The sequence below is a fragment of the Coffea eugenioides genome, chromosome 7 (assembly GCF_003713205.1).
Source record: "Coffea eugenioides isolate CCC68of chromosome 7, Ceug_1.0, whole genome shotgun sequence".
Taxonomy (NCBI): domain Eukaryota; kingdom Viridiplantae; phylum Streptophyta; class Magnoliopsida; order Gentianales; family Rubiaceae; genus Coffea; species Coffea eugenioides.
The window spans coordinates 9,063,572-9,085,619 of record NC_040041.1 but is presented as its reverse complement, the minus strand read 5'-3'; the positions used below and the strand labels follow the sequence as shown (position 1 = coordinate 9,085,619).

The following is a 22,048-nucleotide window of genomic DNA, read 5'->3' as shown; positions in this document are numbered from 1 at the left end:
CAGCGACTACAGCGAGTTGCACGTACGCTCCAGGGCATTTGGGGACGGTATCAGGTAGTATTAGGTAAAGCCTACGTCCAGGGAACAGGAAAACAAGAACTAGTTCACGGATCCCCGTCTTTTTAGTTACCGATTGCTTATGGAAATTACAAGTATGATTTAAAGTTAAAAGGGAAAATGCCAATTTCATTCCAAAACTTTTTTTAGGTACTTATCTAGTCCCTGACTTTTATTTATGGTCAATTTAATAATTGAACTTGTTTTTACAACTCCAATTAAGAGTCTCAATAGTGGCATCACTATTTAAAATCGATCCGACTCTTAATTGACTAACTAAATAGGGATATTATTGGAATATCACTCACAAGACTATATTAAAATAAGTAAATCATGTAAAAAATTATTAGACAAAATTTTTAAGCAGTGTAAAAAATCACCAGATAAAAACTTTTTTAAAGTTTAATCTTGATTTTTTTATACTATTTATTTGATTTATTAGGGCCCATGAGTGACGTTCCAAAAATATCTCTATTTAGTTGGTCAATTAAGAATAAAAGTTAATGACTAAATCGATGTTAGAGACAAAACTGACCGTTTTTCCTAAAGTTCCAACAAGTAAACCAAAGAAGGATTTAAAAGGTGATGAAGACAGCGAAAGAGCATTTTAAAATTTAAAATTGAAATCAAGTCTCTAGAGGAACATGCTTTAAATTAAGTGCTGGATACAAGTCCAGATTTGATTGAAACTCAATTACTCATTAAACTCTCATCTATTCACTTTCACGAGATATTTTATACTTACCCAAACGTAAATGGTGCAACTATCTTAGCCAGACTAAAATTATCTATTCGGCTAAAATGCTGCATTTGAGTTGAAATGTCCATTGAACTTGTCTTCACTCAAAGTTTAAGCTTTCAATTAAATTGAACTTTAAAGATCACAAATTTATTAAACTTCAATTTAACAAAATAAGTCATATTCGAAGAAGAAGGTGACATGAGAAAAAAGAGTTATAAAGCAGGGATGCTATTTGAAAATAGAAACGGGAAATGTTACCTTGCTTTATAATTGGGGTTGGAGTGTGTCTACAAAAAAAAAAAAAAAGTGCTTTTAAGCACTAAAAGTACCTATAAAGTGTTCGATAACTAATTTATCATAACTTAAGTAGCTCAGTTTTTGGTAACTCAAAATACTTTTATAAATAACACTTGTATTATAAGCACTTCTTTATAACTCACAATAATTTCAAATGGAGCCTTTATATTAATGTTTTTAATTCCAAGATTATACATGTTTTTTTTAGTTTGAAATATCATTTTTTTGCCTTAGTGGATTGTTACACTATATTTGTTGATACTGATATCTAACTATTTTGGATACTAAGAAAACTATTAATAATTTCTCAAAAAATATTTTTCAACAGTAAATTCAAAAGATGCATAAAGCTCTGCCAGGCTAAAAAATACTCGAGCCTATCATCTAGCCTTGAGAAAATATTTGAGCCGCCAAATTAGTGAACTGCCTCAATTCATTAGCATACTAATTTGGGGCTGAATACAGTTAAAATAAATGAGCAAGGTGCGAAATGGCACTGGGGCAAAATTGAAGTGGCAAAATGCAAAGTGGTCTTACCCCAATCCTCTGCAGTTATTCAGTCCTATGATTGCGTGCTCTGAACAGTCTACAAAGTAGAGTGAGGTTCTGAAAATCTGATATTTTTTTACAAATTTCTGTTCAGCAAAATAACCTTTTATTGGTCTATGTCCCACTCGAACTGCACGGGAGGGTCAACTTTCCTTTGCACGCTCATTCAGGCATGTCAACGACACGGCTCCATAGAGAAGCCTAAAGGGTTAGAGAGTGCAATCCACGCTCGGAATATGACAACTGAGCCGTAAGGTCGGTGGGACCCATGCTAACGAGGTCGAGAGATTCAGACGTCAACGTCGATTTTTGGACCTCCGGATGGAGCCCACCCGTTGAAGGGAATTACAGGAAAGTTGTGATAGAGAGGTTTTAAAGTTGCTTTCATCCGATAAAAATCAGCTTGAATGAGTAATTAGGTGACTCATTGAATCGGTTTGGATAGGCAATTATTTATCACAAACCCCGCCCTCGCCTCCCCAGCCCAACCACCCTAAAAAAACACAAAAAAAAAAGGCCATGATAAATACTTTATTTTTTTTTTTTAATCTTATCAATCACTTTTTTATATTGCATACATACCACAACAAATGTATTATCAGTTGAATTTTTTTCCAAATAATCTTATTGAAAGTGCTATAATATTATTGATTTTTTTAAATTTATAATAATATAAAATTTTGACCTTTTTATTTTCCGAAAAAGAAATTTTAAACCAATTAGAAGGGGTTATTGAGTTGATGGATGGAAAGAGACCGAAAATAGCAGCACATATGTTAATGGTAGACCATGAGAATTTACCTCTTTTAGAAAACGATGTTATATTAGTCATTTTACTTCTGAACAAAATATAAGGCAAAAAACCGTTTTCTTAGTTTATTAATTAGACAAAATATTCAAATACTTCAACTTTCATTCCACGAATCATAAGTGGTTAATCATTATTTGATCATATATATACAAATATATATATATATTGTAATATTTGCTAATATATTTAATATGCTACTACAGTTAGTTGTCATCGTTTTTCGTGTTTGTACGATCTATTAAAAAAAATGGCTTATATGAATTGCAAATCTATATTTATATAGTTTACTTTATATAGGATGACATTTATAAGTAGATGGGAGTCAATTGCAATAGGTTTTTTGCACGGAATCATGATTTTGAGGCGAAATAATTATATGTTTTTACCCTACCTAGTGAATTGCGAATTACTAAAAACTTGTTCTCCTTCAAAAGCAGGCAGTTTATGTAAGACTAATGACATGGGTTAGTTGAATATTTGCTGTTTCCAATTTAAGTAGAACCACGCAATTTGTTGATACATAAATCTGTAAGAAGAAGAAGAAGATTCAATGCACAAGAAAAGATTGAATGCTAAAAATTCTAATCTTAATTGGATTACCGATTGAGTTTAGTCAACAAAAAACGTCATATTATTAAAGTTGCAACTTGTGATGTCAAGGTCGAGGAATGCACGCACCCACCTCTTTCGCTCATTCCGTTAATTCTAAAATTAGAAATCAAACAGAACACCATCAGCGGAAGATAGAAACTAGTAATGGAAGACGGCCGTACCATCCCGTGCTTTCTTTTTTTAGTATCGAAGGAGGCGTGATAAGCTAATGGCTTGCCTCTGAGACTAAGCCAAGTTTCCTAATAATTGCTTCGCTATCAAAGACTCCATCTTAAAATTTCAATAAAATGCTTAAAGAAATAAAAGGGGGACACGTTAGAAAATAGAGGACAACATAGGTAATAATAGGAATGTAGGAATAGGTGCCCTTAAGCATTTTGAAATCATGACACTTTTTTTTTTTAAATACTATTTTATAGTCCTTTCTAAATGCCATGCCCTCGAGTTGAATTGATCATTAGATGGTGAAACAAATATTTTTTACCCTTAAATTATATTAATTCTAAATATTTGATTTTTACGCAACTATCATTATCTAGAGATACAATTTGAGGGAATGGTTCCCAAAAGTAACAATTGAATTTTCCCTTTTTTTATAGTGAAATTGTTCTTTCATTATTTTTGTTTTCAAAAGCCAAGTTATCAAAATGTATTAGATACTTGTTGATTAAAGACTTCAAATGCGATTTTTATAGAGTTGTAAACGAGTCGAATTAAGCCAAGCTTTTGGCTTTCAAGCTCCGCTCATTAAGTTATCAAGTTGAGTTCAACTCGACTCATTTATACAATAAAGCCAAAAAAAAAAAATTGTGTTTGAATTTGACTCCTTAAAATTATCTTGAGTTTGAATTCAGAACTTGAGGTGGACTTATATGACATAAAAAACCCAAGTCCAAATGAGTCGAGTTCAAAAAATTCTCAAATGTGCTTAAATATCTTATACGATTTTGCGATTCAAAAAATATGACTAATTTAATTTACCTATTGAATGAGAAAATTTTCACCATATATAAGAAGATCCCCAATATTTAAATAAAATAAAATCATAAACAATCAAAACAAGAAATTTTTGCATAATTACTAAGGAAAATTCATAATAGTAGCTTGAACAAATATACAAATGAGTTTATGTGAGTTTAAATGAATTATTAACGAGTCGAACCATGCTCAGCTTATTTAGAAAAATGAGTTCAATTTGATATTTGAACTCGGGTCATTTAATTAAATGAACGAATTGAACTTGAACGTATACAATTATACAATTTGAGCTGAGTTGAACTCACCAGTCGATTATTAGTATAAGAGCTCTAATTTTCTAACAAAACTTGTTGGGTCGCTATTAATGCTACAGTCATGATTTTATTTTTAGAGCAATAATACCAAACATGCTCTTCTTAAGTCCAAATGCGATTTGGGCTTCAACAATGTAGTTTTATCATTTTAACGAAGTTGCTATAGCAAAAAAGTTGTTGGTTGTGCTGCTGTGACATATTATTTGCCTTTTTTTGCCTCATTTATTCTCAAAGTACCCAAAAATTTACAATTCATCTAAAACAGTCTTATGAATTTCTTTCTTTTTTTTTTCTCCATTTGTGTTGCGTAAAGATGATTGAACGGAGGACAACCCAAAAACAAAAAGCTCAAAATCCCCATCCTAGCATTAAACGTTAGCAATTTCTTGCTTCTCAAAACCAGCAAATGCCTCAATGCACTCGTCTAATCTGAAAATAGTTTAGTTCCCTCCGAATTCATTGGATTGGTTGGATTTGTCCTCGTAGCATGGGGAGCAAGTGTAAGTGTAGGATATTAAACTCTGAGGAAAAAAAAGAAAATAAAAAAGCGTTGAGTGGGGGACTGGGGTGGACGTAGGGACCATTGGTGCTAACCAATGTTTTAAAAACCGGACCGTTAATCGAACCGGTGAAGTGAAAGGGTCGAGGTTCAACCGGTCGGACCGGTTCAACCTCGGTTCAATGAATTTTTTAAAAAATAATTTATATAAATATATATGTGTACAAAATAAGACATGTAATGGATAATTTAATACTTTATATGATGAAAAGTTTACTATTTTTGAATAATTTGGATTTTTAAAAATAAATTTTTTAAATTATAAGTTAAAACAAATAAATTTCATCTCAATTTCAATTATATCTACCAAAAAAATCTTAAATATAATCCAAAAATATCACAATATTTGAAATTATACAAAATTCACGTCCATGAAAATTTAGACATTGTGAACTTAAATTTTAATTTACATTTTGGAATTTAAATTTACAATTTAAAAAAGGAAGTTTGGAGTTCGAAGAAAATCAAGAGAATTGAAAATAGAAATGCAAATTTGATAAGAAACAAAAAATGAGATAAAAGTGAGTGGTTGTGATATTAAATAAATTGGGTTAAAGAAAAATAATTCTTTTTTAACTTTTTTAAATTTAATGGACAAAAACAAAATTAAAATATGGAAGAAAACATCAATAAATAAAAAATAAAGAGGTTTGATTAAAAAAATGAGTGGCAAAAGAAAAGATGATAGAGAGAGAGTGTGTGTGTGTGTGTGTGTTGAAGATTAAAAAGAAAGAGTCATGAAAGGATGATATTTTATAAAAAAAAATGGAACAAAAGAAATATGAGTGTTTGTTTTATATAAATAAGTTATCAAAAAAAACTAATAAGATGTGATAGTGCAACGGTTACTACATTGGTCTTCTATTACAAAGGTCTTGAGTTCGAATCTTGATAACTACATTTTGCAAAAAAAAAAAAAAGGAAAACTCAAAAACCGGAAATAACCGGTTCACATCCGGTTCAGCGGTTTCGCGGTCCGACCGGTTTTTGACCGGTTTCTTGACAAAGTCAAACCTGACATTGAACCGGACCGGAGCCATGGCCGGTTCGCGGTTCAACCGGTCGAACCGGCCGGTCCGGTCCGGTTTTCAAAACACTGGTGCTAACTGTGTAGCATTTGGAGAGGGATAGAGAGCTAGCCAGGCGTCGCCGCACTGGCACCTCCACCCACATATTGGACCCATCGCCATGTGATTCTGCCACGTATCCCCGATTCCTTGGTCATGGTGGGCCCTATGCCACCCTGCTCTGATTCTTCTGTCCGCCTCACCACATTGTATTCTGTTCCCCTCTGTCACGCATCTGTATTTTTCCCCTTTGTTTTACTAATAGGTGTATTTCATTTACCCCCAAATTTTTTTTAGTAAAAAAGTACTCCGTAGTACTCAGTAGTCAGTACTTGTGCTAGTCTCCTATTTCTAGCGATTGAGTTTTAGAATTTCGGAACAGATTGTTTTCCGGCTGCACCTCTGACTTCTGGTCGATGATTCAGTTTCCGGCCCACAAGTTTCAGTGATGTTGCTGTCTCTTTTTTGGGATCCCAAATTCCGATCGGACACTTTCTTAACAATGAAGCCTTCTGCTACCCAAAAAAAGAAAAAAAGAAAAAAAGCTAGAACTATAGAACTTGGGTAGGAATGAAAACAGGGATGTATTTGGATAAGAAATATAGAACTTATAATATGTTTTGTAATACGATGATAAGAAAGATGAAGTGATAATTAAAAAATGTGTTTGTGACATAAGTAGAATATTATTTAGAAGTTCCTCTGCTGGTTTTGTATCAAATTATAGAGGCCCATGAACATCTTTAACCTAATTATTTTGTAGGGGTAGTAAACTTATGAGTAGTGAAATAAAATTAAGTTGCGGTTTTAGTTACTGACACTACAATTATTCTGTAATGTAGTAGTTGCATTTTATGTTTGGTTCGGTTTGGATTATGGTGAACACTAGTCCCTTTTAATGAAAAACATTTTAGGATAAACCGTTAATCCTAAACTGTCAATCGGATCATATGAGTCGGGTTTTCATAAGTTTAGATTCAACTCATTTAATTTGTAACACTTTTGGATTTTGACAGTGAGTTTTGGGTCAATAAATGTGATGATCATACTTAACTCACAAAATATTTGGGTTTTGAACCTTATTCGAATTTAACCCAATCTCACTTTTTGCTTTTCAATTTTTTTAATATAATTACTATAACTATTGAATTGTAAAACTAATTCAACATTTACAGGATTCAAATTTAGACCAGTAAGACCCAAACTCGACTCATATTTAATTCGGGTTTAATTTTTAGATTCAAATTTAGACCGACTCACTAAAAGGTCATGCTTATCGGGCCGAACGAACCGAGTTCAGGCTAGCCCAACCCCATTAACAGTCCACTATATATCCTACTGTCAATTATTCCGTGTAAAAGTGCCTCGTAGGATTAGAGAATTAAAAGTTTTTTAATTATTGAGTAACTGTTTGTCTACCTAATTGAATCTTTGCATTAAACGAACATTGAAAAAGTTCAAAATGTGTCTTGGGTGAAGGACACCTGACTTGTACGAGTAACCAACAAGTGCGAAGGAAAGATGCGAATCGGCAAATGCCTTTTGGCCAAAAATGGCCATAAAGAAAAGAGATGGGCAGAGGGTTCTTTGTTTCAGTCGTCAACTCTTAAAAATAAGTAGCATGTCTGCTTATATTATAGCCCTTTGGAAACCGCAAACCTGCAATAGACGCGCGTAGTGCCTTATCCTGTTTTTCAACTGTGAAATGCCCATCCATTTCCTGAAGAAAAGTTTATGCGGCCTTTTGACAAACACATCATAGCTGCTTAAACAGTGATTGTAGATTTTAAGACCCTGTACAATCAGGACAAATAAGTGGTACATATACAACTAAGTACTTACTTTTGGGGTCCATCTCTTCTGGGTGTCAGAAATATGTTCGCTCACATGCAAAAATTTGTAGCTTTGGCTTTTGCGTCCCAGGCGAATCAGATTATAGAAAATCACATTAATTTGCTAGCTAAAAACTTGTACTCGTATTGGTTAGTATTGGCTTTAACAGAGAGTGTGAGATTCAAATTCTACGAGGGATTGATTAAGTAGGGTCATCAAAAAGTTCTCAGGACTCCTGCCACAACTAATGAAGCAAATATAATGAATTTCTAACGGGCTAAATAGAGTAGCCACTCCAGCCACCAACCTTTAGAACTTCCACAACTTTCAATTTTTTTGTTCTTTTTTTTTTTGGAAATCGTATAATTGAGGGTAAATCATGTTGGTTTTCAAGATTATACTAAGAACAAATTGTAGAATCTGAAAATGGCTGTACCTTTACAGCATTTACAAGCAACTCTCGTGCATTTTTTTTTTTTGCTGGTTGAACGTATAGTATATAGATTGTTAGAACCAAGAAAGCAGCAATGAATACCAAGGATTAAGACTGAAACTGGCACTAAAAACCAGTGCAATACATTCTGAACTTGCTTGTATTAAAGGTCCGTCCATGCCAAAATTACTCCTCCCAAGTGATAATCCTCCATTATACTCCACTATATATTCCTTTCTGTACATCTTTTTCACCCCCTCCTCCCTTATCTTTGGAGCCGTAAAAGGACTATGCACTGCATAACGTTGCCTACACAACCCATCCATCCGTACCAACTAAGAATAAAATATATATAAAACTTGAAAGGAGTCATGTCAGGCCATTACCTAAAGCTCCAATGAAAGCGCAGGATGTTGCCATCGCACATTGCTTAGCAGCTGGTACTAAACAATAATAGCATTTTCAATCACCATCGATCTCAAAGGACGACGCAGCTAAAGCTAGGCGTCAACAATCCTTTGACTAAAGCCTAACTATATTTAAATCATAGTCCCATCATTGATTTAAACATCCTGTAATCACGAGTCCTTAAATATTCATTAAGCCTGCATGGATGCGAAGAAACCATACATTAATGCCGAACAGATGTATTAAGAGCCACAAATTAATTGAATTACATAAAGGGTTTCCATCCATCAGTGAATAGATTAACATTATTGACACTATCTTCTCATGTAGTACATCAAACTGAACTGATATTTTATCTACAGGGTGATGAGTGTGGTGATCAGGTAACTTTAAAGATATTGGAGAAACTGGCATAAAAAGGAATAATTAGGGCAAATAGGATAATACAGTGTCATAATATTAGTGGAAGACGAGAAGGGTCGCTAATCAAATTGATGTTTAGTGTCAATCACGCATTAATGGCTTAGAGGGAAGATGCTTATCAATGGGATGTGAAAGTGACGACAGTTTGCTCTGTCAAATGCAAAAGAAGAAAGGCACCAGTTGTTAATTGAAAAAAGAACATCAATGCTTCAATCGGTTGTGATAAATTTTAATTGTTCACCGATTTGATGGAATGTGCAGACAATGTTCTCATGGAGAATCCTATGTGGTTGTTACCCTCACGACCTAAGCAAAAGAATATGCGAAACAAAACAGCTGAATTTGAAGCTTTCCATGGCGAGACATCACATATATAAGACCCTAATAAACTTACCAGATAGACCAAGTTATTTTTCTAGCAAATGTTGAAAATAAAAAGAAGTAAACTTCAGTAATTGCAATATATAAATTCTATTGCGAGCGTGCATCGAGTTAACCAGTAACAATTTTTGTTATTGTAAATGAGAGGTTTTAAAATCAGAACCTCTTACTTATAATATCTCTCATTTTACCGTCCAACATCTACCATTGAAAATAGTAACCTTTGTTTGTCTATTGTTAACAAAAACTTCATCACAAAAAAAGAATATTAGAAATTCATATAGCAAGTACTACTAGTACTTTTTATCTTTTATGACAATTTTAATCCTATCCATTAGACTTGTAAAACTACGACAAATATCAAATCCCAAAATTTGCGAACAATTTCAGAAAAGATTATACACAAAAAAAAAAAAAGAAGAAAAGATCTTGAATACAAATAATAGAATACTCACCGCTAAAGTTCCAGTCATTTCACAAAAATGGCTTCGAACCGCACAAGAGTGCTTGGGGTTGTCAAATCGATGTCTAAAATTATACATTCAAGGATTTATCATTTGGATGGCACTGTTTGGCCATTGGAGGAGGGTAGGGATAAAACGCAAGTATATTGCATGGAGACCCCCATCAGCTGAGCCTTAACCACCGTCCATTGCTGTGACAGCGGGTTCCTATCATCATCAGCATGCATGTGACCAGTGCTCATGGTTTGCTCCTGCCCAGTGAAGTGTGCGAGGGTTATATGATACGACAATGCTGTTCGTCTGGTGCTCGTCAATTTTGGATCATGCATTTATACTTGCGTTATTGCTTCTTCTGCTACATAAAATGCCTGTATGGTGTATGCACGCGTCAAAAAGTAAGAGCCTGTTCAGATTGCTATCTCCCGAAGTTTGTTTGTTTTTAAAAAAATATTCCGTAATGATTTAATGTATACGAGATAAAAAGATAATTAGTAAATGTGTTTAGAAAAGAAGGACAATTCAAACAAAGGCGGATAACAGATGAAGAAAAAAATGTCCAAAGAACAAAATCGGTGCATGTTAATGATAAATTACTTATGCTACAAGTTTCAATTGATTTTCTGCATTATCGAGTCGACCCCATAGTGTGAGAGTCAAATATGTATACTTTAGCTAATAAAAAGGGTGAAAAAGACATTTAACGCTTTCTAAGATTATTAATTTTAGAGTGAATGGCCCAAAAGATCACTAAACTATTAAAAATGGCACCCTCTGGTCACTAAACTTTTTTTGTGGCCGAAAAGGTCACTAAACTCGCAAAAACTCTCCAACGAAGTCATTTTACCGAATTTCAGCGGTTCCTCATCCGGTAACAGGGTCAATATGGAGTGGAGGAATATAGTAAAGGGGCAAAATGTCAAACAAAATATGGTCAACCTTTTGGGCCATTCACTCAAACATTAATATTGCTGTGTCCGATCTGAATGTGCAAGTTGTCTCGCTCAATTCAATTCTTTCCAAACAAATTTTTAAAAAAAATCCCTAACCTCCTCACTAGATTCTTACATGATTCCCTGACATTATTATGAATTTCTTCAAATCCATTTTATCAGATGATCCGGACCCTCCGCATCCCCAGAAAACCCAGGAACCAGAACCCAATTCCCCACCACCCAGTTCATCTCAGGATTCTAATGAAGAAAGCGGAGTCGTTGCTAAGAGCCCCAATGCAAACTCCAACCCTAATTCATCACCTGTCGCGGAAACTAGTTCTACTACTAGTAGCGTCGGTGGATGGAGCTTCGGTGGCTTGATCAAGACCTTAGCCTCCCAATCGGAGTCGGTGCTCGAGACTTACCGTCGTGATTTGCAGGAGTTTGGTTCGGGTCTGAGGAAAGAATCTCAACTCTTCCGGGAAGTTGCCGGTCGAGCCGTCAGGGATCTCCCGGCTTCGATCGAGGTTGGTGCTTCGGTTGCTCATGGATCTCTGGAATCGGTCACCCACGCTATTGACGGCGTGATTAAATCCACGGCTGATATCATCAAATGAGTCATTGGACAGGATGAAATGGAAGGAGATTTTTCCTTGAATAGATGAGAGAAGATTTGTCTTTCAACAAATGAAAAGAGGACTGGCTAATTTCTAGATCTGCACGACTTGCGAGAGAAAAAAAGGTTGATCATATTTTGTTTGACATTTTTGCCCCTTTACTATATTCCTCCACTCCATATTGACCCTGTTACCGGATGAGGAACCGCTGAAATTCGGTAAAATGACTTCGCTGGAGAGTTTTTACGAGTTTAGTGACCTTTTCGGCCACAAAAAAAGTTTAGTGACCAGAGGGTGCCATTTTTAATAGTTTAGTGACCTTTTGGGCCATTCACTCTTAATTTTATTGCAACTCATACAATCTCTAGCACTAATATATACCACGAAAGCAAGTATGCGTGCACTCAACATGCAGTATATTTGTTAAATTGGGCACAAACATCATGCAGGCTATTGGAGTATAAATTTTGACCAACAAGCGCCGACATATGTTTGATTTGGCATCTTCTTAATGGAAATTTTACTACAACTTAGCTTAATTAATTTAAGCTGAGAACGTTTGAAACAAAGAGATAGGTCGACGAGATTGATTATTGAAGTTTTCGAACAAAAGTTTCTTCTTGAGCTTTTCTTTCTTCATGAATATGCTTTCGCAGGAACCTGGTTGAATTTCCTGGCCACTCGATTTCATACTTGGCGTTTTCTGTGCCTTTCCATTTAAGTTGAAGCATGTTTTAAGCAAATTCTAGAAACAGAGGTCAGCTATTTCGTCTGCTGGGACAGAGGTAGAGCCTGGTTATCAACTAGCAAAGATGATGAGTCGATTCTCTTTTACTGGACGACCGCAGGACAGCACTCTGCAATCAGCATCATTTACAGCAAACTTGAGTGGTTGTTTTGTTCCTCTCATTGACATGTTATCTGAATCCTGGGACCCTATTCCCTGTTGGTATGTGTTGTTTGACATTGTTGTTCTAGCCTGCTTTCAAATTTTCATTTGTGACCTGCCAGGAATATTATTAAACTATGAACTTTGGAAAAAACAACAACGTTTTCAGACAAGTAGCACAGTACATTTTCACAAATTTGATTCTGCTTGAAAAAAAAAAAAGTGTACTATGAAGACAGATACTACTTCTAATTAAGAACAACACTGTGTCTAATTTGGAAAGATATATAATTGAAATAGGACATCTACTTTGAAATGGAGACAATTCTACCATTCTATGAGTAATTGAGTATAGTCTAACTGCTGCTCAACAATTATTGATGGGAGAATTTAATAATTTGTTAATGTTTTTGAGTTAATTCCAATAAACCCCCTTCTAAAATGTCTCCTTCTCATATTATCCCCTTGAATGTCTAATTGAATCGATTCACTTCCTATGTTATTATAAATTTCTCAATCAGGTATAATTAGGTTGGGGAGTCCAATTTCGAGCTGAATTTGGCACGTGCAACGTATATGGTTGTGTGAACTGAGAATATTACCTTCCCCATGTTATATAAAATTTCACAAAAAAGTTTTCAACTAACTTTTGAAAGATAAAATAAGTCAAGATGAACTTTCAAAATTTCAATTTTTTTTTAAAAGTTCTGAACTTATAAAATGTAAAAATACAATGTACTTAAGAATTATATTTTTATAAGGATTTATATTTTATACGCTGATAGTGTATGCATATACTATTACCATTGGATGCATGACAACTCATCTGAATTGAAAATTAAAATCCAAATTTTGCTTATGTGTTATGCATCTAACCGTGATAGTGTATGCACTATTGATGTATATAAGATTTGCTTTTTTTATAATACATTTTACAATTTTAACACAGAAAAGTAACAAAACTACTGGGCCTGACTTTATTGTATCCTTTCTGGCCCGTTAGTGATAAGCAGGCTCGTATTCATTAGTCCTAAAAGTTTCCCTGCGGGCTTTTTCAAGTTGGACCACTGAGCTTCCACTTTGATCACAGGAACAAAAGGCGTTGGGTCATTGGTTGTGACTTGAGTCAAGCCTTTTATCTTCATTGTGGACATTTGAATCATGACATGCAATGTGTCTTAATCCCCATGTTAAATATATTCATTTGATCTAAGGAGTGTTTATTGGACACTCGTTAAGATATATTTTAAGTGCTATATTTTTAAAAATATAACATTAATTATGAAAAGTGAATAAATATAAGAGAGGATAAGGAAGATTAAATAGAGAAAGTATACAAATGTACGAGAGAATAATAATTGTTAGTATGTTATATACATATGTTAGGTGAATTTTAGGTGTGTTAACGAGTATCCAATGAGTGCCTGTTAGAAAAATTCATATTTCATCTGGTTATTTTACAAGTTCAATTGATACACTTACTTTTGGGGGTTGTTTGAATGGAATTCTATTTAAAAAGTGCTGCAATCTTAGCTACTAAATATTGATCAAGTCTAACCCTTGCTGAGCGATGCACGGGACGCAATTCCAATTGAATTCGAGCTTCTAGTCAATAGGAAGTGATCTAAAATGGCTAAGAATGTTCATTGGCTCTTAAATTGATAAGAGGCACTAGAGGTATATTGTACTTGAGGTGTCAAACCTTTTTCCTTTATTTTTTTTCCTCCATTCAAGGCATTTTTTCTGATGTTTGTTTACTCCCAAGGAAGGCGTGGTTGTATTGCTTCAGACAAAGGCAACACTTTATTTGAGAAAACCCAGCTGTGATAAAGTTCTAGTGTGAATACTTTTATGTGAGGATATAATTTATGTTACGTGCATAGACAAACTACTTGTTATACTGGATACAATTTCCACATTCGTTCTAATTTGTGCACATTGGCCCTCATTTTGTTAGCATCGATAAGCAAATTTTTTCTTGCAAATGTTACATCTATTAAGTTGAACAATGATTGAAAGACCTAAGATATGCATGTGTGTTACTCTTATTGAGCTGGACAAATATTAGATGTTTTGTGCATCACTGGTACTAATAATCTATTATCCAGAGTAATGATGGTAGATCATACTTTGTATAGTAGGCAACAGACAATATTTAATCCATCACTACTGTTTGATGATCAATGATTGATACTAATGTATGACGTATGTGGTGCATATGAGGCATGGAATATCTTGTGGTATGGTGTTAATTTCTTAAAGTTTTCTATTTGAATTTAAACAAAAATTTCTTGGGAAGTCACTAGAAAAGGAAAAATATCATGTGCACTAATTGATATTTACGAATTGATCTTAATGCAATTTTTTGTTTCAAATTGACCTTAATGCATTTTTTTTTCAACATCACCTTAATACCTTAACTAAAAATTAAAAAACAAGATTTAGAAATTTGATATTTTCATAAATAAGGCGTAAATAGAAGCAAGCAGAACATAAATTGGCTATTTATGATTGATTGAGTTTTAAAAATCCAGAATAGGAGAATGTACAGAGCCATGTTGATTTCTGACTAATGAAAATATTCAAAATGGCGTGGTTATAAACTTATAATACAAGTTTTAATTAAGTGAAGCGATTGTTAATTAACTTGGGAGATCAAAAGAAAAGAGACATTCACATTGAGACAAAGGAAGTCTTACGAGATCTCCAAAAAAAAAATTTTCTATTCACTTGGAAATGTTGATCCATACCTAGAGAAAATACCCCGCATCCTCAATTTCCCCTAAGTCAAGGAATTTATGCACATTTTACATACTTTTAAATGGACTTAGATTTTACTAAAACTGGACGAAGATGAAGAAATTCATAGCTACATATGCGCTGCACCAAGTCTAAACAGAGATGACCATGGTCTCCGTGAATTGCATTTGAACAGCAGTCTACTGTTTAATAACCTCACTTGTACCTATTCTTTTGTGACATTGGTTATTTCTATATGTCTTGTAATAACCATAACTATTGCCCAAAAGGCCTAATCCTAGCCCTAGGCAACATATTATGTTATCTTAAGGAAATTGTATCGGTTTTCTCGGGTTCCCCTCGATCAATTATACATTCTCCTCCATTAAGTAGTTGTTCTTCATGATTCTGTCTATAAATATACAGCTAAATCATCTCATAGAACTTGGTGCTTAATGCACTTTTTATCCCTCAACATTTTTATGTCGTTGATACCTTGAAACTGCAAGTTTCGCATCATGAATGATAATTGATTATCATATATCCCTCAACTTTTTATCATATATGCATGAATGATTATTATACATAGTGACTAGAATTTGCTAAAATCTCCAAAGAAAACTAAAAGGATGGGCTGTGGGAGGCAGTGGAGCTCTAAAATCTGGTGGCTGACGGTGGTTGCCAACATATTGTTCTTCCTTAATGGGTGAGTTTAGAGGTTTTCTACTTCCTTCCTCCTCGTGCTTTAGTTTTTCAATCTTTCCTTCTGGCAGGCAGTTTTGTAACCGAATATTATCTTATTAATTCTTGTCTACTACATCACTACCCAATGTATATCAGTTTTAATATGATGCGTATTGCTTCTTTAATTCATGAATGCAGGAACGCAAAGGGGACAGTTATGGGAACAAATTTGCCTTCAGCTCCGGGGGTGAAGTTGTTGGTTGAGGATCATCAAGTAATTTGCACTCAAAACACACTTCTTTTTTCACACATACACACAGCCTTCAATGCATTGAAAACATGTATCCTTAATTTTAAGACTTGTCAAAAGTGTTCATCTTAATTGGGAGAAATGTAAAGCCCACAATAAATAGCTATTCTCAATAGCAATACAAGAAACGGAGGAAGATTAAAGTTCAAATGGACAAAAGGAGGTTTATGGTTGTACTCATGATTCAATATTGCACTCTCTATTCTCTAAGATGGCCATTAATATTAATTTTTGTGCATTCAATGCATGGTGTTAATTGACTTATATACGCATCTATCAGGTGGTATTGCAAAATGGCATCATCAACGTTACATTGTCAGCTCCGGACGGCCTGGTCACAAAAATCAGCTATAACGGGCTGGATAATTTACTAGAAGTTGGAAACGAAGACGATGATCGAGGGTAAGCACAATCGTCGTGAACTTTTTTTTTTTGCATATATTGTAAACTTCTGGGTTTTGGTCATGAAATTGTCGGATTACAGGTATTGGGATGTCGTTTGGACCAAAAGTAAGACACTGGACTAGTAAGTGTTGTTTACAGTTTACCTTTTTCATAGTCATATTTGATTAGTTTTTTTAAGAAAAAATTTGGTTAAGGAATGAATGATTTTGCAGCTTGAAAGGAGCGAGTTATAAGGTGGAAGTGGAAAATGAGAATCAGGTCGAGATCTCATTTACCAAAAAATGGGACGCTTCCCTCAATGGCAAAATCGTTCCCTTGAATGTAGACAAAAGGTAAATCTATAAACGGATTGATTTCCTTTTTGCATTGTTTTGGTTCAGGAATAAACTTCTGGAAGCGCACGTATATACAACGTCAAGAAGAAGAGAAAACAGTGAAACAAATAGAACTTGATCTTTAATTCTTCTTGAATTGTTGAGCAGGTTCGTTATGCTGCGGGGATCTGCAGGATTTTACACCTATGCCGTGCTTGAACATGCACCTGGAATGCCTGATCTGGACATCCCAGAAGCAAGAGTTGTATTTAAGCTTCAGCATGACAAGTACTCCCCTTGAAACTTCCTGTTATCATCATCTTCTTGTTTACAGTTTTAGCAATTTTTACATGAAATTGGTGTTTGATTTAGTCATGTTCTGGGTACTTAGGCATTATTAGCTAATGGAGGGAAGTTATATTAACACATGGATTCTTTTAACGGGTGCCCGTTACATACTCGTTACAACACGTAAATCACATTTGAATTACCATATAAATACACACTCACAATTATTAAAAATCTAACACTTAAAACTCCTCTTATTGAGTGTGCAGTAAACACCAATTAGCCAAACTGTTGACACAATGTATAACCAAACCAAGAGAACTATTTGACACAGACCAGCAAAAGTCTGTCAAAAAAAGTGACATTATTTACTTTCTTAATCTTCTAGCTAGTCTATTCCTATTCACCTGTGAAGGCCAGTTAACAATCTAATTCGTTCTATAACCCTTTTGTAATAAATGATCAGTCGGTAATAATAATTTATTTTTGCAGATTTATTAGGAGTTAACTAGGAAAGATCCATTCAGCAAATCCTTGACAGTATCTAAAACTAGACTCAAATACTGGTGGGTTTTAAAACAACAAAGATATCAATCTATTTTCTGAACTTCTGAAGTAAATTTATCTTTTTCTGAAGAAAGATATAAAGGATCTCGTCTTCACCAACATTTTGGCTCTCCTATATCTTCATGTATATATCAAGAAATCACATCTTTGAATTGGCTGTGAATACCATCCAGATGACTTCCTCATTGTATATATATATATATATATATATTGTTGTGAATCAATACACACATTTCTTACTTGAAAACTCGTACTAATACTTGGACCCGGATGCATAGGTTTCACTACATGGCTGTATCCGATGTCAAGCAAAGATTGATGCCACAGCCTGTGGACCGTCAGACAGGTCAGGTGCTTGATTTTCCTGAAGCCGTTCTGTTAACAAAACCAGTTGATCCCATATTCAAAGGAGAGGTAATTACTTAACCATCTTTCTCCTTGCTCAAATCCACTGATCCAAAATTTTTTTTTTCTTTCTTAATTTTTGAGTCCATTAATCTATTCATATTTGCACAAAATGAATTTTAAGTTTTTCCCAGTTGATTTCTTTTAATGTCTTCATTGGCTTTGGGAAATGGAGATTTTTTCTGATTTAATTTGGTTACGAATTATTGCCACATGCAATGCCGGAATGCTGGAACGTGAACAAAGGTTGATGACAAGTACTTCTATGCGGGTGACAACTTCGACAACCGGGTTTACGGGTGGGTATGCAGTGACCCAACCATTGGGTTTTGGATGATCACACCTAGTAACGAGTTCCGTAACGGCGGGCCCTTCAAGCAAGATCTTACAACCCATGTTGGTCCCACCGTCCTCAATGTAAGCAATTATTGCCTTTTTTTTTTTTAATGATCACTAAATTTCTAATTAAACATATTCTCCGACCAATAAACATAATCTTCATTTTGTGTAACTATTTGTCCCACAAATTGTGGGGATCAGTTGTAGTTTGAATTATTTATAATTTCTTGTATTAGTCTCACAGTTGTGGATAATAGGTAATCTTATGGGAAAAAAAAATGATTACACGATCGAGAGTATAAGATTTTGTTCATAGAAGAGTGAGGATATGTAAAGAGAAATATATAGTAGCATTTGTGGCACAAAATTAAAAAAAATAGATAAATAACCTCTCTCTCTTCTTTCTCTGTTTTTTTTTTCTTTAAGGAAATCACTCGAGAGAAATGGTGGGAATTAGACATACATTCCGACCTGTTTATTAAAAAATTTCAAAGAGTACATGATAGGAAGGCTACGCATCTTAATTTAGAGTAATTGACAAACTTTTAAATGAAATTAACACGCTCCACATTTGTAGTATTTATAGTATCAGGCTGCTGGTGTTTGAGTTTTCATCTCGTAATTAATGAAATTATGTAGATTAGTGTTTCCAATTTCTGTATTTCTAATGAATGAAAGCCATTTGCAGATGTTTGTAAGTACCCACTACGCGGGAGATGAGCTCGCATTGCAATTCACAAGCGGAGAGACATGGAAAAAGGTTTTCGGGCCGGTTTTTGTGTATCTTAACTCAGACGTTAAAGCCAAGGAAAATCCTTCCCTACTTTGGCAAGATGCAAAGCAACGGGTAATGATCTTTTTGGCTCACATTCAATTTGATTATTTCTACATTTAATTCAATTATTTTGGCCGTAATATTATCCTTTTTTTTTTGCCTCGAATTAATTTATAGATGTTAAAAGAAGTTGAAGCATGGCCATACACATTTCCAAGTTCCAAGGATTTCTTTAAACCCAATCAAAGAGGAACAGTTGGAGGTCAATTGCAAGTTCTTGACAAGTATATCATACGCCTCCCATTTTAATTACTCTTCTGTAGGATTCATAAGTTCGCTCGTTGGCAATTTATTAACTATTTGATGAACTAATTTAGGTTCACGAATAAGGCCCCTGTCCCAGGCGTAGACGCCTATGTAGGATTAGCAGCACCAGGAGCCGCAGGATCATGGCAAAGAGAAAGCAAGGTTATATACACAACAATTACCTTCTATATACCATAACTAATATATATTATATATATAATTTCACTAACCTCCATTTTTCTTTTAGATTTCATATCTTGCCACAGCAGACGTGTGTTGTAGATATATTTTAGGACATAAATAGTCCAAATTAAAAAAGGTTGCAAGTAATTAAGAAACCGGAAATTAGTTAAAGCATCAGAGGGCAAAATTGGTATAAGGTCATGTCTCCCTTTCATGTTTCTTCTTGATCATAAGCCACACCTTTTCATCTTGTTATATTTTCAGGGCTATCAGTTTTGGACCAAAACTGATGCTAAAGGGAACTTCGTAATCAAGGGAATCATACCAGGGAAATATAGCTTGTATGCATCGGTACCAGGATTTATTGGGGATTTCAAACATAGCCAAGATGTCACCATAACCCCAGGTAAATTTCTTCCTAGTTTCTAATACCAACATAATTAACAACTAATGTACCCCCACATGACAATTAGAGATTTAATGGATACTCGTTAATATAATGGATACTCAAAGATTTTAGTCTTCGCCCCCTTGACAATCCTTGCTTCCCCTGCAACTGAAATCACACTTAACCTATCATGTAAATGTACGTAATAATAATTATTATCCTCTTTCACATTTATTATGTGCTTATTTTTTTTAAAATTTAACACTTGTACAATGGTGAAGATTGGTACTCGTTATACTGACCTATGATAATTATTACTTATTAGTTAGTGAATGGTTAATACAGGATCCAACGTTAATTTGGGTAATTTGGTCTACAAGCCTCCGAGAAATGGACCTACACTATGGGAGATAGGTGTGCCAGACCGCACAACCGGTGAATTCTTTGTTCCCGAGCCGGAACCAACTTTAAAGGTCCACGTATTTACGACCGGCGATGGTGAAAGGTTAGATATAATTACTATAATTAATTTGCAATATTTACTAAACAAGGTTTATATTTTTTTTTAAATTTCAACTTGGCATGTAAATATTTCGTCTATTGGTGCCCCCCCCCCACCACTCCACCACAACAGCGGAACATACGATGACAAATTTAGACAGTACGGATTGTGGAAGCGTTACAATGACTTGTACCCTACAAGTGATTTGGTGTACACCGTCGGAGTCAGCAACCATACAAAAGATTGGTTCTATGCTCAAGTTCAAAGGTATACTCCCACTTAATTATCATGCCTGCTTACTAATTTCATCCCACTAATTACCCAGAATCGTACTTAATCTGTAATTATTAATTTTAGGTGCAAGGACAAACAGACTTGCATCGGAACCACCTGGCAAATTGTATTTAACCTCCAAGAATTGACTGCCTCTGGAAATTACACTCTCCAATTAGCACTGGCATCCGCAAGTTTTGCCGAGCTTCAAGTATGGACTTTTATCCTTCATTCTTTTCCCTTACCATTTCCCAGTGCATGATTAGTTTTCCAATAAGCTCAAACTATAACGAAAATAAATTGCTTTTGTGTGAGCTTAAAGGGAAAAATGGAAATGGAGAAAACAACCCTAAGCTTCAAAATTTTCAAGCACAATTTGAGCATCAATTGAAATCGAGCATGATCAAATAATTATATTAGCCTTTCACCCGAATTTCATTTTCCCGGGTCACGGAATTTTTTTTTTCAAATTCTAACTCATGCTATTAAAATTTTTCTCGTTTCAATTAGCCCACTAAATTTCTATTAGCTCTAGGCTCCTACAATGCTCTCTCCCTCTCTCAGTATTTGTTTCTGTTTAGAGGGAGAAAAAGAGATAGAGGAGGATGGTTTTGGTGACATGATAAAATTGTCCCTATTTAAGTCGTATACATCTCGTAGTGTTAATGAAAATTCATAGAATCGTCAAATTAGAGAATTATCAAGATTTCGTTAGGTTGATTAAATATTGACACGAAAAAAGAAAAATTATAATGGGTTAGATGAGATTTTCTAAATACAATTTGGTAATCTATGGTGCACTTAATTTATTGATATAATTCTTTAGTTTCCTTGAAAACTATTTTAGGGTATTGCTTGTACATTTACCAAAATTTAATTTGACACCGCAAAAGCTTAAATGAGTTCTATTGTGTTTGGCAATTAAAATTGGTGCTGATTCTTTTGCGTGATTGCTGTTGATAATTAGGTCCGATTCAACGACAGAAATGCAGCTCCTCTCTTTACAGCAGGTCTAATTGGGAGGGATAATGCCGTGGCCAGACATGGGACTCATGGCCTGTATTGGCTCTTTAGCATTGGTGTACCTAGCAATTTGCTTGTCAAAGGGAAAAACACAATATTTCTAACGCAAGCAAGAAACTCCGACCAGTTTAGAGGATTCATGTACGACTACATCCGATTTGAAGCTCCCGCAACCCCATGA

At 34.6% G+C, this 22,048-nt stretch overlaps 1 protein-coding gene across 1 annotated transcript; it reads left to right on the top strand.

Moving 5' to 3' along the window:
• Positions 1–15,734: 15,734 nt before the first annotated feature.
• Positions 15,735–22,048, top strand: LOC113776808 (rhamnogalacturonate lyase B-like). The gene is made up of 16 exons (XM_027321866.1): positions 15,735–15,811; positions 15,988–16,063; positions 16,380–16,501; positions 16,584–16,625; positions 16,717–16,836; positions 16,987–17,106; positions 17,952–18,087; positions 18,325–18,495; positions 19,106–19,264; positions 19,370–19,476; positions 19,570–19,660; positions 19,946–20,087; positions 20,415–20,574; positions 20,704–20,838; positions 20,929–21,055; positions 21,812–22,048. Exons 1-16 carry the CDS (start codon positions 15,735–15,737, stop codon positions 22,046–22,048), a joined length of 2,022 nt encoding a protein of 673 aa, XP_027177667.1.

Bases quoted from the DNA above. Each gene is read 5' to 3' on its own strand.
- LOC113776808 (XM_027321866.1), top strand. From the start codon at position 15,735: ATGGGCTGTGGGAGGCAGTGGAGCTCTAAAATCTGGTGGCTGACGGTG. The intron at 20,575-20,703 runs GTTAGATATAAT...CCACCACAACAG, and splicing joins ACGACCGGCGATGGTGAAAG to CGGAACATACGATGACAAAT. The intron at 21,056-21,811 runs GTATGGACTTTT...GTTGATAATTAG, and splicing joins CAAGTTTTGCCGAGCTTCAA to GTCCGATTCAACGACAGAAA.